The sequence below is a fragment of the Echeneis naucrates genome, chromosome 6 (assembly GCF_900963305.1).
Source record: "Echeneis naucrates chromosome 6, fEcheNa1.1, whole genome shotgun sequence".
NCBI classification, from domain to species: domain Eukaryota; kingdom Metazoa; phylum Chordata; class Actinopteri; order Carangiformes; family Echeneidae; genus Echeneis; species Echeneis naucrates.
Genome location: NC_042516.1, coordinates 7926480 through 7944846, shown reverse-complemented (window position 1 = coordinate 7944846; position 18367 = coordinate 7926480). Strand labels below are relative to the sequence as shown.

The 18367-nt window shown below is 38.7% G+C and overlaps 1 protein-coding gene across 4 annotated transcripts in view; it reads right to left on the bottom strand.

The window, feature by feature from the left end:
• The window catches only part of ulk4 (unc-51 like kinase 4), a 68433-nt gene that overhangs the window by 4237 nt on the left and 45829 nt on the right, over nt 1–18367 (bottom strand). For 3 of the 4 annotated variants that reach the window (XM_029504402.1, XM_029504401.1, XM_029504403.1), the window contains 5 exons: nt 17617–17665; nt 15425–15530; nt 8430–8596; nt 6621–6707; nt 4099–4293 (listed from right to left, as the gene is read on the bottom strand). In XM_029504402.1, coding sequence (XP_029360262.1) covers nt 4099–4293; nt 6621–6707; nt 8430–8596; nt 15425–15530; nt 17617–17665 — 604 coding nt within the window. The remainder of the gene's footprint in view (nt 1–4098; nt 4294–6620; nt 6708–8429; nt 8597–15424; nt 15531–17616; nt 17666–18367) is intronic. The other variant, XM_029504404.1, reaches the window with a different exon arrangement.

Here is an 18367-nt window from a genome sequence, read left to right as displayed (position 1 = left end):
CAGGCTACTGGGGTTTATCAATAAGAGGAGAAGACAAGCAGCTATAACCATTGTCTCACCTGGAAGGGCAAAAGCACAACTTAGGCACCGTCTGGACCAGTATCATCATATGCTTGCTGTGCAGCTCTGAAATATCACACTCAGTCAATTCCATTTCAAACTTAACTGATCAAATGTGTCAACAGTACCACTGACGCAAGTTCTTATATAACAAATGTTGTGCTCTTCTGTTCACATCTTCCTTTAAACTTTTATCTTTATTCTTATGAGTCTGTTCCTCCCAGTCCAACCTGAATGACCAACTCTGTTCATCCTTGAATTTTTCCATGATTCTGCTGCTGAATTTGCAAACTCTGGACTAGACAGGTAAAGAGCAGTCTGCTCTTCTCCTTCACTGAGTTTCCTTCCTTCATGATTTATTTCTTCACTTGTCATTTCTCTGAATTTATTCTTGTCTTGACACGTCTCTCCAAACCATCATATCTAGGCTACACACCCACCCAGGACAGCTGGTTCTCAGACTGCTGTATGTATGTGTGTGTGTGTTTAGGATGGTTCTGACTTTAAAAAGAGCTAATTAAAAAGTTTGCACTGATGGTTAAGTTTGGTGTAATGTTACAGTTTGACATCGGGTTATAGTAACACTTTCACATGTCTAAATATACATATAGGACTAAATATATTCAGGAAAACTTGAACATTGTTCAAGGTGTGTGTATATGTGTGAGTATTAGTATGTGCACGCATGTGTATGAGGGGATGAGTGTCCATGTTTTTTGTGAACATGCTCTTTCTGATCTCCAGTGAAATCATCACCTCTGTCTCTGTGGCGACACAGCACAGCTGTTGCTAGGCAACGGGGTTAGGATGAGACAAAGATGCCCCCCTTGCTTACCCGCAACCACACACACATAAACACAAGCCAACCAACCACTAAACACACACACATACATGTATGCACGCACGCACACACACACAAACACACCACACCCTCTTCTTCATCATCTGCTCCTACTCGTTTCTATCTGACCGGCACCATGACTCTATAATAGTGGACAGTCATATGAGACCGACAGTAGACATGCAGACACTGAGACATGCTGCCTCCCTGTCTGTCACAATAGATTTTAAGTTCAACCAGGTGACCTGACAACGGAGAGGGAGTAGTACATTAGTCAGTCGATCACACATGAACATGACTAGTTCATGAGGGAATGATTATTTGTTTTGTAGGTAACGTTGGGAACAAAGTGACTGCTCCTGTACAAAACTGAACAACAGCATGCTGCAAACTGCACATATCATGTGAAATTGACTTGAGAAAGATGAAGGAACCAGTCCATTACAGAACACAATAAATTCAGTGTTGCTAATCAAACTGGGGCAGCACGGCGGCGTAATGGTTAGCGGCCTGGGGCCTTTCAGTGTGGAGTTTACATGTCCTCCATGTGTCTGCGTGGGTTTCCTCCAGGTACTCCGGTTGAAGCGGTTGAAGATGAATGAATGAATGTAATCAAACTGCTTATGAATAATAATTCACTCTTTGTTCTGAATCCGTTTTTAATTGAATGAATATTTTCCTTTAAGTCAGACAAAACTGTGTTTGAAAAAGACAAATTTCACCAATTCACTCTGTCCCTTCTTGCAGTTGAGTGGGATCTTTGACTGAGATTTACGGAGCCCTGAAATCAATGCCGGATAATTAAAAAGCCTTTGTTGAAGGGCAAGCTCTTGCCAGTGTGTAGGTGTGTTTTTGAGAGAGAATTTGCAAGTCACTGTGCTTCTGGGATACTATAGATGTGAAAGAATATGCTTTGAGGACAAGGATTTTCTGTTGAACATGCTCTGTACCAGCTGACTGATAACAGAATGCAAAAAAGCAAACATTTAGAAAATAGTTATACGATGCTGATTTAATAAGTCATTAAAACTTCAACCACTAACCATGCAAGGTGGAAAAAAAGTACTGCAACACTACTCTGTACTACACTATCCACAATTTCTTTTATTGTATGTTCATTCATTCATCCATTCATCCATCTTCTCTCTTTCTGGGTTGCGAGGGGAAATTTTATTCATTGATGTTTTTGTACAGTGTCCTTGAGTGTCGTGAAAGGTGATTTAAAAAAAAAAAAAAAAAAAAAAAAAAAAAAAATATATATATATATATATATATATATATATATATATTTTTTTTTTTTTTTTACTATTACTTGTACTAGGTAAATCTACAGCAGCTAAATCTTTTTAATAACTAATAAATAATGACTACATGTATGGGAAGATGGAGCAAACTAAATGATTCCTAGCACAGGCTGCTTAGTGACTCATTCAACACCTATGAGGAATGTTTACTCTGCTTGACCTTGAATGTTAGCAGTGTAGTAATGAGGGAGTTAGCATGAGGACAAATTTGTTACAACGGACAGAGAAAGGTAATTTTGTGATTTTGTGTGTGACAGAGAGTGTGTGTGGGTGGTTTAGCTGGCTGGATTTAATTAGTGAGAGGAATCAAAAACACATACACGCAAAAGCTCTTTCTCCTACACACACAACTCCTAATATTTGTAATAAGTACGTTTTAAGTTTATTCAGATTACATGATCTCAGGTTGACAGCTCACCTTCTATCTAATGTACAGAAATGAATTCATTCATAATTAATTCTTCAACCCTGTAATTTTGCATTGCTCTGCCAAAAAATGTAAACTAAATTTTTAAACATCCAGTGCCAACCCTTTTCAAACCACCTATTCCTGATGAATCTGTGACATTGATATCTTTGTATGGTTAAGTTTAGAAAATCCAAAATATGTATTTGAGGTTAAAAAAAAAAAAGATATTGCCACCATGCTGATTACTTATTGCGATGCAAACGTCAGTCTTATTTGTGCTGATGACACAGGAACAGCAACAGAATTTCGGCATTGCCACTGAGTATTTTTATTGGGTGGGAACTGTTAAAGGCAGAATTACCTAGTATGAATTTATTTCATTGAAAGGCTAAGCAACTGTCCCATAGTTGTGCCCCATGTTCTGCCTGGTAGCTTACAACATACCTTTTAAGATTAGTCCTTACCTTAGTGGACTGGGATCAGATCAGTCTCAGGCCCTTTGCTGCAAGTCACCCCATCTCTTTAACCCCCTAAATCTTTCTTCTTTCTGTGAGTGATTGGGAAACTGATCTTACAATAAATGAGGCAAACCCTTATTTATTACAGGAACAGTCTCCCAAGAAACTAACTAAAATAGTCAAAAAACTAACAAACAAACAAACAAAAAAAATAAATTACATAACAAATTTGCCAAACTTGGCTTGCAGTGCTTGTGTTTAACAACTGGCTCTAGCTCTATATGGCATGTGTTTCTTATCAATATTTTTCCTGGCTTTTTAATTCAACTGCTTTGTTATTACCACACTATTACTTTTTGGGCCTATCAGGACAAGAAATTAGCAGTAAACGTGTTTCTAATTCTGGTGAGAGTTGCATAAAGCTGCCTCAGTTTTACCCATGTTACGAATTTGACATAATAATATGAATTATGTTTGGGAAATAGGAGCTACACTAAATCTCCACCTGCTTTACTGCTGTATACTCAAGATGTCAGCCGTCTTTGGCCTGTACTACGAATCATTTTGACTATCAGACAAAATTGGACAGACACTCGAACAGAGAGTGACAGGCAGATACAAACCAACACTTTTTCTGCCTCTCGTCTTGCTCCCTCTGTCAGTCAAGTTTTGGTGAAACTACACTATTTTCAGCAGCACAGCAGGGCTGACAGAACATGTGTGTGTGTGTGTGTGTGTGTGTGCCTTTACTGAATCTGCTTTTTTTTTTTTTTTACTGAATTTGTTTTCTGCAGTGGTGGGAGTTAGTATTTCAACTACCAAAATTCAAACAAACAAAAGATTTTTCTGCGATACAGAACAAATCAAACGTGTTTCATTGCTGCCTTATGATCACTACTGGCACTGGAATAAAGATCACTCATGCACAAATGAATATCTGATTAAATTTCAAGTGTCAGGTAAGGACAACTTCTCATAGATTTTTGCTTCTGTGTCTGTCGGCCCACATGGGGTTTTTACACTCACCAGTCGCCTGATAATCCTAAGGGTTGGACGATGTATTTGGTGGGTTTGGGCGAGCATGTGTGTACGCAGCACATGTGAGAAGCTCCGCAAGCAAGAAGGTGAAAGGCAGTCATCACCCTCTCCACCATATAGCTGGACCAACAGGGACAGACATTGAATGGCTTCCTCCCACACCTCCTCGGTTTCAGTGGACAGCTATAAAGAAAGAAAATAATTTGAAAAAATGAATGATAAAATAACTCATGTTTTTATATATATTATTAGTGATTTATATGGGTTTATATGACTTTAATAGTCTACAACCAGAAACCAAATATTTCAAATCAGATATAAGTACTGATATTTAAGCCATCTTTCCACAGACATAGGTTAGTATATTTAAGCAAATGTGTTAGTATTATAGTATGCCATATTAAGGACAAATAATGAAAGCAATTCTGTGGACACGCCAGCAAAGTTTATTTAGTGTATTTAGATATATTAATTTCCCTTGAAGGACATATCAAGTCAATCACAGTCTGTAATTGACACCATACAATATAACTGGTCAGCTGCATTATTTTAACACACAAACAAGTTTACCAGCTTTAATGATATGTTTAATGATATGCATATCATTAAATCATTCCCACTGTCTGTTTCCTACTAATAGCCAATGGAGCAAAGAGGCAGGGCAGAGGCAGAGATGCATCAGCTGCCCCCTTAAACCTCTCATCTGCAATCATGAACACACACATCAACACTCACCCAAACTGAATGTGTCAAGTATAAGTGAAAACCTCTATTGCGTCCCTGGAGACACCGTTTTCTCTTCCTCCCACTCTTCTTTCTTCCCCCCTCTCCTTTACATTCTCAACTTCCCAGGATGCTGCACAGCAACCTCTTTTGAATAGATTCGCTCAATCTTTGAACGTCATTTTATTGTCTCCGCTCTGTTTCACTTGTTTGAAACTTTTCTACTGTTAAACCTCTCTTCTTCAGCTCTTATATTTATTCATCTAATATCTAAGTCACTATATGTTTATAAAAGTTTACAAATCATGTTTATTTTTGTAAATGGAAAGTTGAAGAATAGCAATAAAGACCATCATCAAGCATTTAAATATTCTGAATGCAGATCGAGGAAGTTATTTTGCATCACATTATTCTTTAGCATCCAATTTTAAGTGATTATTTAATCCTCAGTAATATGTTTAGGACAAAATGTATGAAGAGCAATTGTGATAACATTTCCACATTTCTTTCAGCTGAAAGGCCAAGATTGCAGCCACTTTTATCTTCCTGCTTTTCAGATTGCATCACAGTCTCTGTTGCTAGTTGCAGATATAACCCTTCTCAGCAGATTTCTGGGAATAATAATTGAAATAACTGTAGAATAATTACTTCAGCACACTAAGATAACCATCTGTGTAGAACAGAAATATGATGAGCTGCATACCTCATCCTTTACATTACATTCCTACATGACAATGACATATAACATAATCAAAACAAAAATGGCCTATATTTTTAGCAAAAACTTCAACAGAACTAGTACACAGTATCTCTGCATGTAAGTGTATATGACAAATTTTATTTGTCTCTTTTTAAAATAATATTCTGACAGAGATTATAAAATTTGCTATTTTTGGGTGTAATGACATTACACTTCAGTGTATGGCATTTAGTTAACAAACTGTAGAAAGATAGCGTGCCAGTCAAAAGAACGCCAATTGTGGCTCTTAGCCTTTAGTTTTTGTTGTAGTTGTTGCTGTTGTCCTGTAGTGAATAAATTTTTCTATTTGCATAGTTTTCAGATAATGTATTGGCTGTGTCATGTATAATTTTTTTGTGTCGAGTAAAAACAATATCCTTGCAGAGGTAATAGCAATATACAAACAATATCAGCAAAAAAAGCTAATGAGGAGTTTTTAACTACATAGGTTTGGTGTGTAGTCAGACGGAGTAAGAAGAATTGACATAATTTATCAAAGATCTATTTTTAGTGAACTAAGCATTCAGTAACAACAGATGGTTTTGCTGCTTTTAATGGCTTCATCAGATTTCATTTCTTCCACATGAAACAGTTTTACCTTTAGTAAATAGAAGTCCTGATTTAACCTACAGAACAACTATAGTGGAGAACATTTTCCAAGAATTTCAAAATGTGAAACCACTTGAGAAATGACAAGGCATATACAATCCCTAAAGTTTTGTACCCTGTCAGGTGTATGGTGGAGGTGAGTAAAATCAACATTAGCAACTTGTGAAGTGTCAATATCAATGTAAGTAGTTCATCTGGACAAGGAGACCTTTTGCTTGAATGAGTACTTATGGTTTTTACTTGTGTCACATTTGCTGACTAATTCACATTTACTTGTGTGCAGAAATCATAACAACATTTATTCCTACAACAACTTGGGAAAACAAATAACGAGACATAGGCATGTTTTTTCTTTTGGTATCCCTCCATCGCTCTCTCTTCACACACACACGCACACGCACTCACACACACACATACAGGCTCTGAGTGTTGGTCTCACCATGTGAATGAGGTGTGTGCTGAGTTGGCTCAGGGGTCTGTTGGCTAGGAGCAGCTTCTCTGCTGCTGGACAAGATAGCCTCTGGCTCTATACAAACACACACACACGCACACACACGCACACACACGCACACACACGCACACACACGCACACACACACACACACACACACACACACACACACACACACACACACACACACGCTAAATCATTTATAGAGATTTGACAGTCAATAATAATGGATCCGGAGACCTGCCAAGAGAGATTCTGACAGACTGAGACAGATACAGAAAGACACACTGATAGACGAAGGGAGGAAATAGTTTGCCTGCATACAGTGTGTCATTTTAACACGTCCCTAGCACAAGATGTGGTCAGGACAACACACACTGAACAATTTACTCACCTCTGTCCATCATTTTAGTTCAGTTCATGCCTACAGTGGAACTTGAGGCCAATTAGCACTGGAATAATGTGATTAATTTTGGCATAATTTTTCTCTCTTCCCAAAGTCACTTCTCCTTTTGTATGCTCTCTCTATCTCTTTCTCTTTTTTCTGAAGTAAATGTAGTCTCTGGCTCTCTCTCTTGACCAAAACAGTAATAGTTTGGGAAGAGCGGTCTAGTCACGTCCTCTCTCCTTATCAGACCTTATTACCCAAATGAATTTGGTTTGGGAAGAAGTTTTCTTTTTAATGAGCTTTGCATTTCCCACAGAATTGATTTCCGCTGCACAGACTGCATGCTCCCTTTTCCATGTCTGTCTTTCCTTCTAGTGTTCCATCCTCCCCTCTCCCTCTGTCCATCTCCATCCAGTCTTTTACCCTCCCTCCCCTGTACTGCCCCCCTCCACCCCCTTGTCTAAACATTAATATGTATGCGTTGGGCTGGGGTGCACACTTTGGGGAGATGGGGGCTGAGGTGTGTATGTGAGCAAATGTGAGTGTGTGTGCATCTGTGTGTCGAGAGGCAAGCTGAGGACAAAGCCAGTGGTGATAATGAGGCCGCAGGGACATAGCCAGACAGGCCCCTCTGTGTACGCCTCCAAGTATATGTGTGTGTGTGTGTGTGCGTGTGCGTACGTGCATGTATGTGGGTTTGTGTGTCTTTGTCCCAGTGACTTGGGACCTCATTCGCTTTCTCCAGAGTCCACAACTTCAATATTGCACTTGCTTAAACCTGGGAGCTTCCTCTGCACACATCAATGTACACACACTCACAAACACACGAACACCTTCAGGGACAGGACACAAGGACAATATCTTTAGGGAGCTGACTTTGTGATTCTAGTGCCGATTCTGTGCTTGACAGAGATGAAAGTGATAAATAGTGGTCAATCAGTGAGGGAGATAAATGTGACTAAGGACCAATGTAACATGATACAGCAAAACAACTGAAGCACAAGGGCAACACTACTATATATATATAAATAAATAAATGCAAAGCTTTCACGGCTCCTTAAGGATTGCTAATGTTGCTATCTAGTCACTTTTAGTTGTGCAGAAATTTGTACTAGTTGAGTTACCCAAAGCAGTTCTATACATTGTCCTTATTTTCTCTCAAGGTATTTTTATATTAAGGAATTCTACTGATGCTTTCATTAATTTATTTTGTGTAGGTGGTCAACCATACTGGATAATTTGCAATATATTACCATTAATATATCCTGATATCCTGAGATGACATTACAGGTTAGTATTTCAGTACATTTTCTGAGCTGTTCCATGCCTTGCCTTAAGGCGGCTTGGTGACCACTGTTGAAGAAAGGGTAGTGAATTTATTGTTCTTATTAAACGTGTGAATGTGGATACCTTAAGCGCAGAGCGCTTTACGAGCGATGTTTGTTTCAGGGTGTTGTGGAGCAGTTCCAGAAGTGCATGTAACACAACATGGCTGGTCTTCCTCATCGCATGTCGGTCTGCATCCAGGTAAACTGCTGCAGCTTCTGAGAAGGTATTCACAATCACCTGTATTAGGCCTGTGCAGCAGAAAAAGAGATCATCATGAGAAGACCGCAGCCGGACTACAATTGGTATAGCTAATTTGGATAATCTTATTATTTCATTCTATACTCTGCAGACAGTCAACAACAGAGCAAAATGTAGGTTATATGCAAACCTAAAAATACATTATTTTCTTCCTTTTGAGCTCACTCAATCCCTTCCTTGAAAACTGCCCAATGTTTTACAGATGCTAACCTGTGCTAAGCCATGACTAAATACCGCTGAGTGAAGTGCAAAACCATGTTCTTTGGCTCATCAATTTTAAGATGAAAGATATTGTACATTTTGCAGCTTTATCTGTGCTTATCTAGGTGTTGTCATCACTCATCTCTGTAAGTGATGAGTGAATAGATTCTGTCATGACTATGTTGACATGACACATGCCATCCAAAAACCGCACACTGTATGAATATTAATGCTGGCTAAGTCCAATGTTGTACTTCATTTCCTTTTCTGTGCACCAAAAATGTCCCTGTTGAATAGCAAATAAAACGAATCATTATCTGCACTGGGGAATATACTGCCAGGTTATTTTCTATTCCAATAGATCTTATTTTAGAAAGTAGATGTGTGTGTTTATTTTTGAGAGTGAAAGTGCAACATAGACACTAGAAAGCTATTAAGCCAGATTTCTGTCACTAAGATACGGTTACTTTTTCAAACAGCCTCATAAATTAAATAAACAGTCTGCCCCACTTTGGACTGCTCAGTCCTGACAATGCAGTCCTGTTTAGACAAACTCTGTTCTACATAAATAGTTGCTCAGTATATCTTAATCATATTCATATATTATTCTAATATCAGTTGACAATAGCCGGAATAATTTCTTGTTCTTCAGAAACACAAAACAGAGATAGTATATTCTATCAAATAAACTCTGTAGACTTTCTTTATCTATACATTCCCGTTGTGGTTTTGCAGGGTGTGTTGATGTTTTGGGCTTTGTCCACTTTACCCATATCTTGTTTGTTAATTAGTTGTCTGTGTAGCTATAGTCTTGTGCTGCACTTCATGGACAGTCATTGCATTTTTCATGACCTCATGTTACCTGACTCACATGAATTTTGGACTTCTGCCTTTGGTGTAGAATCCATTACTGGCTGGAAGGCAGAAGGGGTAATACCCCAAACCATTGTTTTTTCAATTTCCAAAATTTCAGTTTTAATTCAGGAATGGCAGCTCTCTGCCAAACCACCTGTTGACTATAAAACATGTTGATTATCTCATGTTGTGAATTCATTCAGCCAGGCCAGCTGTTTTATTCAAACAAAACACACCTGATCGTATGGAAGTAGAGTGCTACAAATAAATACCGTCTCCTCTCACTCATTGGACTGGATTTAACAAGCTATTTGTAGTTACAGATTAAAGGTCTTTGAAATGAATCAGTTATAACCAGGAGAGATATTTAGATTAATAGTTTTACTGTCATTTATGCTCACAGTATAAAAACTATGGGCGACGCTAGCCCTATTTTTGGGGTGCTTCACTTTTTTGTTTTACACTTTTAATTCATCTTTCACAAGCTCAAATAATGTCCCAAATAATGTAATAATTTGTAGGTGAAACATAATATATTCATATAATTAAGAAGAACACCCCCACCCCTCGCAAATGGTACGATCCTCCTCTCACACGCTCTCCCTGTACCTGCACTGCTCTGAAGCTTTGAATCCAGTTGGCTAGCACTGGTAGCCAGAGTTGTTCAGCTGTTAGGCTGTGGATCCAGTAAGTAGCTCAACAAAAGTGTCTCACACTTTCATACATTATCCCTCATTACCAACAACTTATAATTATTGCCAGTCTCCATTTGCCTCACAAACCCACATATTAGGCTACTTTTAATATTGTTAGGAAGGAGATAGAGCTAGTTGGCAGTTTTTTAATGTTGTATTGTCAATCCACCAAGTGTGCACTGTTTGAATTGGAGAGAAATAGGCTGTTGTTGTTTCATCCTATGCAAAATATCAAACCCCAAGTATCAGTGCATCCAAGTTGGCTAACTAGAACCCAGTGATGAGATGCATGAATCTCTCTCTCTCTCTTGTTGTGTGTGTGTGTGTGTGTGTGTGTGTGTAGCCTGCCTAATTGGGGCACCCCCTAAAGCTCTGATCCTAGAATCGCCCCGATTAAAACCTTTCCTTTGAGCTGACTGAGTTTCTAAAGTCATCATCAGTTAACAGAGCATAGGTTTTCTGCAATGTCCATTTAAAAAAATATTGCATTTCCAAAGCACAACTCATTTATACATACTTGACCCACTCTGGGGAACCAATGATTAAATCATGCTTAGCAAGTTGTGAGCTACTGCTGAAGAGTCATACAAACTTTTAAGAGCAAACTGAACTGGTTTCTTTAAAATCCCTAGACTTCCCAAATTAAATGTGCAAATCATAAAGAGTGAGAGAGAAACTGGCCATAAAATAAAGAATAAAGTGAGAAGCAAACAAAATAATCCTTTTATTCATTTAGCACTTTGTCCTCTGCCAAGACTTCACACAGCCGTGGCTCTGGTCAAGCAATGGATGACTACGTAATGAAAGTATGTAGCCAAATAACATTTATGTACTCTAATGGCCATAAAGGCAAGATCATCATACTATAAAAATCTTAATTACCTGTTCATATATATGTTGCCCTCTAATTGGCTGGCATCTATTCAGTAAATCATCAGCAACTCCTATTTAAAAGGTTATTCACACAAGCACATTTGATGGTGTCTTTAGCAGGCATGAATGAAAAGTTGATGGTGTTATGGTGTTGCAACCAGTTAGAGAATTCTGTATGTGTGCCTGAAGTAATACTGAGAACAGGTTTTACTGACTGGTATGGATTTGTATGTGTCTCTAGATTGTGATTGTGTGTGAGTGTGCGTGTGTGTGTCTTTACTTGTTTACTTGTAGGATGGGGATATACCAAAATAGTCATAATAGGGACACTGGCTTAATTCAATCAATACTTTTAATGACATTTTAAACATACATCTAAGTGACACTTATCTTAGGGCTTGGGGAGAAATCTGAGTGAAAACTATTGCGGTGTGTCCTATTTTGGACTTTAAGTTAAAAATAGATGATCCACAGTGCTTTGCAATATTATCTATTTATAAACCACTGTAAAACGAGTTCTACAGGGACAGGATGGATGGCTCATAACATTACTGTCATTTATTTATTTATTTATTTATTTATTTATTTATTTATTTTGTGGAGAGAAAAATCTCCACATGCAACCCTAACCCTTAATGAATAATGTTTCAACAGATTTAAATAAACTTAAAATGATTAGAATAGTTCACATTTAGTTATTTAAGTAATTTTTCTCATTAATTTGTATTAGCATAGAGTGCAGTGGCATCAGAAAGTGCTCAGGCCTGTTAATTGTTTTGTTTTGTCATGGATTTAATTTACATTGCAATTCTTATCCATCAATCAACAATCATCAATCCAATAATGAAAATGAAACATTTGTAGAAACGTCAACAAATTCTTATTTGTAAAGTTAATCAGGGTGGTAATTCTGTACCCACTTATGAGGAGATTGTAGAAGTACCCTGAACAGAATCATAGCTTTGAGTCTTTGGTAAAAGGTTGCACACTTGGATTTGGTTTGTTTATCCCATGATCAGGTAATTCCTCCCAAGATCCATTATGACTTGGAAGAATCTGAATTGCTATTTTTATGTCTCCCTGCAGATGCTTTATGGGGTTTAAGTTTGGGCTTTGGTTGACACCTTCCGTTGTCATTTCATGTTATGTGTTTTTTTTCTGTTTGCTTGCTTTCATCCTTCCCTACACCCTCCGCCTCCTTGCCTCTGAGAAGCCCTGCCAATAGAAAGAGTTTGACTTCTGTCCTATAAATTATGTTTGGCAAACTCTCCATGGGCTAAGTGGATGAAGCGTTGCTGAGACGGTCCTCCTTTTCCAATTACTCAGTTTGGCTCATTGGTTGACTTTAGAAAGAGTCCAGGTGGTTCCAAACTTATTTTCTTTGACAATCATTCAGGTCACTGTTCTCCTAACAGTGTAAATTGTTAGACATTAGGACAAAAGGTTGTGCTTTTCTAAATGATTTCCAGTTAATTTGGTCTTCAGTTAAGCTTTATACCACAGCGACCACTGTCCAGAACCAGTAGATGGGTCCAACTCTGGTTCTGATTTTAAAGAAATTTGGCCACGATGTGATCCTACAAATATATTTTCTTTGTCATTATGAATATTAATTGTAGGAGTAAAAAGCAAATTAAATCAGAATTATAAATACGTAACACAAAAGTAAAAAAAATAAATAAAAAAAAGCTGAAAACAGTTTAATTAATTTAAACTCTAATTCCATAAATATTATTCATCAATTACATGTAATTACTTCAGTCAAGTCTTGTGTATGCTTGATGGTCTCTGTGAATATCTATTCTCACTGAATGTTGCACATGGTCGTATTTTCCACGATGTGATCCTATAGTCTTCAGCTGTAGCTTACCCTGTTACCTTTTGGATAATTTTGAGTTTACACCCTAAAATAATATAATTCATAGAAAACCTGACTGCACTCAATATTTCTGCAAGTACAGAGCAGCTACAACTTTTTTACTTAGTGTTCAACATTCATGTTAGTTAGGAAATATACTTGAAGTTAAGTTAAGTTAGTTTTACCCAACAAACCAAAAATAGCCCCCAAATCCCTGATTACCCTCATACACCTAAAACTCATCACATATTATCATTATGTAAATATCTGATCTGTTAAGATTGCTTATTCTAATTTTCATGTCATTTTTAAATATCTAGTATTAAGTACCATACTAGTACCACAGGAACTAGATAAGACCAGCAGAGAAGATATTACCCAAAATTACTCTGAGCTTAGCACAGAAGGTCAAGAGAAAGAACAAGGACTGGAGACAGACCAAATCCATTGAGGAACCTCAAAGACCTTGGAGGTTTCCAGACGCACGCAGGGCCCTAAAGACATTTTTAAATTAATTCAAGAACAAGCAAGCTTTAATTGACAGACACCTTGTCAGGAACTCTACCTAAGACCAAACTAAGGGTTTCCTTGTGCAAACAGATTTTGAATATTCTACATATTTCCGGCATGCTCAAAAATGTCATAGCATTCATATGTCTATACAATCACATTAGGGTTAGAATTTTCTACATTAATTTTGTCTCAAATGAGAGATCCACAATCATGTATCATGATAACTTTGTTATCATTTTATCACCAAAGACAGTTATCCTGTTCCACTTCAACCACCAGTTTTCTCTTTGATCATCTCCCCTCTCTTCCCTGTCCTCTCACCCAAATGAACCACATGCTCTGTCCTATTCTTCTGTTCTGCCTTCCCTGCTATGCCTTTTAACCACAAATTTTGCTTTCCTCCTTCTCCCTCATGGCTTCGTTGCCATCATCTTTTTCTTCGTGTTGTTCAGTTCTTCCTCTCTATCTCTGTCTCTCTCTATTTGCTCCCACTGTCTTCATTCCCCAGGGGGTATTATCTCAGTCGGAGGCAAATCTGCCCAATTATAAACCTCATCTCCTCTCTCTCTTACACACACAAAAACTGTCCACCCCCCACCCCCCTCCCACACACCACATACCACACACACTCACATACACATCCCCTCTCTGTCTGAAATACACACACAAGGATGAGCACAAAAACCCACCTCCCTATTTTGCACTTCTTCTCTGTCTATATCGTTGCCTTCCAACACATACATTTACAAACACCCTCATACACACCACTTCCCCTTCTCTTTCTGTCACACCTTAAAAAGCCAATTATATACGCTTTCTCCCTTCTCCTGCTCTCTCCCTTCTTTCTTGCCATCACCACACTGGTCTGGAGTGAACCACAATGAAAAGAAGGGAGAAAGAGGAGAGGAGGAGATTGGAGTGGAGCCCAAAATAGCGGACAGAGTAAAAATGGGAACAGAGGAAAGAAATAGAGGAAAAGAGAGGGACAAAATGTGAGCTGAGAAGGAGAGGAGAGGGAGATAGCGTTAATTGCTGGGCCAGTATTAGTGCTGGGTTGACAGTTTCTTATTGAGAGGAGAGCTGATTGGACGATAATGATGCTGACTATTGAACTGCCATACTGCTGACCCAATGGAAGTTGAGGGAAAAGAGGGGTTGATAGTGTTGTGTTTTGGCTGCTGGGGGTAAGGAAGGAAGGAGGAAAAGATGGACAAAATCAAACACAAAGTAATGAGTGAAATATACACAAACATGTATCCATAGAAGGTGAGGGAGTGGGGAACTAGTATTTGTATTTCTATTCCCGTGAACATCTTAAATTTAATGCATTCACTCTCTAATGCAAGAGCTAGGCTCCGTCCCCATGTGTGCTTAATTAGTCTTTCCTTCTAAATAAAGTGAAAACCATTAACTAGCTCTTGGGTGCTCAAAAGGGTCTAAAATGTCCTAACTTCTCAAAAAGGGCACTAATAACATCTTCTGAAGGAAATATTATGATCACTTTGCATCATTAAGAATTCCTAATGTTTCACCACAGGTAAAGGACAAAGAGCATTGCCTCTGCCACATACTACCATGAATATATATGCACGCACGCACGCACACAAGGTTGTTGACCCGAATAAGCATTATATTGGATCAGGACAGCCAGCCAAGGAAAACAAGATGTCAACAAGCAGATGCAATGCCAGATGGGCCTTACTGGTGTAACACAAAGCACAAATCAAGAAAAGTTGAGAAGAGTGACAGAATCTTTTTTTGAAAGGTGAGCAAAGTAAACATCTCTCCAATCTCAATGCACAATGTCCATAGACATATTGTACCTTGCTGGTGTAGTGGTTCCAGGTCCCAGGCTGTGTCTCCACTAAGGTTGCAGAGCAAAGCAAGTGCATTTTGGACCATCCCGCTGAAAATATTACCATGGCTAGCCTGGAAATGTTTGAGACAGAGAAAGTATCCAGTGTTCCATATTTGTCCAAAGCTAAATGTTGCACAGACACAAACACAGAATTTGACCAGCAAGAAATTAACGGTCTAATTAATGCAATGCATTAATTTATTTCTCATGCTATACTCTGTTTCATGTGAAAATTGTTATTAAAGTAGTTAGTTAAAGTAAAGCAGTTGAGCAAAATATCAAAATAATTCTGTTTGTCAGTGAATTCTAGAGTTTTGGCTGGTTTGAATAGTTAGGCAAGCCAGTCATTTCATTCATTCATTCCTCTTTTACCACTTGTCTGTGTCTTGTCCGTGTCTGGGTTGCGGGTGTGCTGAAGCCAATCCCAGCTCAGACTGGATGAGGATGGGGTACACCCTGGACAGTTCCAGTGCCAGTCCATCACAGGGCCAACACACAACCACTCACACTCACACTCAGAGACAATTTAGAGTTACCAGTTAACCTAAACATGATGTCTGTGGATGGTGGAAACCCACACAGACATGGGAAGAACATGCAAACTCTGCACAGAAAGGCCCCAGGCCCGAGAACCGAACCTGCAAAATTCTTGCTGTGGGGCAACACCACTAACCACTATGCTGCTGTGCTGCCTGTCAGTAGTCTACATTCTCCTCCAAATCATATCTTTTTACTCTTTCCTTCTTGTTTGGTTTCCTTCCCTTTTCTCTCTTTGTGGTACTTGCAAAATCTTCTCTCCCTCCTAATTCCCTGTTCCTTCTCTTTCCTGCCCTCGTTTTTGTATTTGATCCTCCCTGAGATACACCAGCTCTGCCCGAAGGGTCTGTGCGCATCAGTGTGATCTGAGTCCAGGCTGATAAGCCTTGCTGGTGCTCATCATGTGCACTAGCCTGATGCTGAAGACAGTGACATTAATTCACACCTAGGGCAACTTGCCTGTTAGTGACAACAAATGACTAAAGCTAATTTATTTTGATCTTTACAGACAAATAAGACACAAATTACATAACTGAAAGCTTGAACCTTGCAATGGACAATGGAAAATGGCAAGCAAAATTGATTTTTAACTTTGAGTGTTACTATCTTTCCCCTGACTGATACCATACTGAACTTGGTGGATATTACTGATGCACTTACAATGCAATTTAAGTAAAAGTGAGACAAGACCTGTAAAAGTATTTGAGTGCAAACTACTCTGAATAGTCATGTGCTTCCTCAGGCACAGCAGCCGACCAATTAAGAACCCTGGTCTTGCTGGTTTCCAGGGGTTCTTTTATGTCTGAAGTAGAACTACTTCATCATCTAGACAAATACAATTAGGTGAGTTTCTCCGTGACAAGTGTGATCACTAATGACAGGAGTAATCAATCCAGATCAGAGTGTTTCAGGCAGCATAAATCAATCCAAATGTGAGGAATACAGACCGCACTAATGGATTACGACATGACTGGTTCGGACTGGAGTAAACAATCAGGAGAGAAGTTAATCAGGCTGTTGGATAACAGTGTTTAACATTCTGCATCAGCTAGTCAGGGCTGGACAGGCAGCCACGCAGAACGCTGATTATTAAGTATGTGTGTGTGTGTGTGAAGCATAAATTTGCTGCAGGACAAGTGTTTTAGCCTGCTGAAAACAGATTGTGCTGGGGTGCATTAGATTGCCGGGATGCAAAAAGGGTCAGGTGAAATAAATTGTCTACAGGAAACACTGTTATGCTTCACTGATAACAGACAAGTGCTGTGTTTGTGTGAAATCTTAATAGCAGAGTCCATATTCCCACTCTACTAACCCTTCTGCGTCTCTATTGCTGACCTGCCAGTCAATTACACCAGCCCTCTAATAGGTCAACACCACTCAGAATAATTTACATAAACACTTCTATAAGGGTTAGATAGAGTGAATGTGAAAGGAGAAGAGAAAAGGTACAAAACAGCTGAGCTGTTGGAAAACACAAGACAATGTGTGTAAAAATAATACAGATGGTAATAACTTGGTTTGATTTGTGGATTGACTGTTTAACAAACTGACGGACTGAGAGAATGATCATGTGACTGGCTGAATATAAAAATTATTGGTTAACTGAGATTGGTTTCTTACCGTGATGAACTGAAAAACCATTGGTAAGATCCTGCTGCGTTTGATCACCCTGAGTGAAAAGGAAAGAGAGAATACATATTGGAGCAGACCTGGAAAAAGGCAGGCGAGAAATTGATTTAACTTAGTGGAAATTCACTACACTTTCCACACATAAACTTGCACATGCAAACACACTAATCTGTTTTATCTTCATTAATACTGGAGTTCCGCAACAACAACTCCTTTCTGGTGGATTTGGTGAGCGATGAGGACAGGAGACACAATGACAGCAGATGAAGTGAAAAGGGAGAAGAGAAGGAAGGACTTAGGAAGAGGAGAGTACATTTGGCAATGAGCGAAAGGTGAGGGGAAGGTTAGAGTGATAATGAGAAGATGTAACAGACAGAGGAGGGGAAGAGCAAATGTGTGGAAGAAGGAAGTACAGGAAAAAAGAAGAGGACATATCTAAACTTGAAGAAAAAGCAGAGAGAAGGTAGAGAAGCAGAATGTGTTAGAAATCTACCAACTTAGTGAGTAGGTTAAAAAAAATACATACAAATTTCTATACAGATGGAGCAACAGCATTAGAAAACAAGATGAGTCAAACAGGTGTTAATATACTGCAGGCAACAAAGCCTGTCGACTGGTTTATAAATCTGTTGGTTCTAATTATGATTTATGGCTTTTCTAGTAGACATCAGGCCATTGAAGGAACCCTTTATTTAAACAGGCTTATTCAACACTGTCACTGAAAAGGGTTTTTAACTGCAGA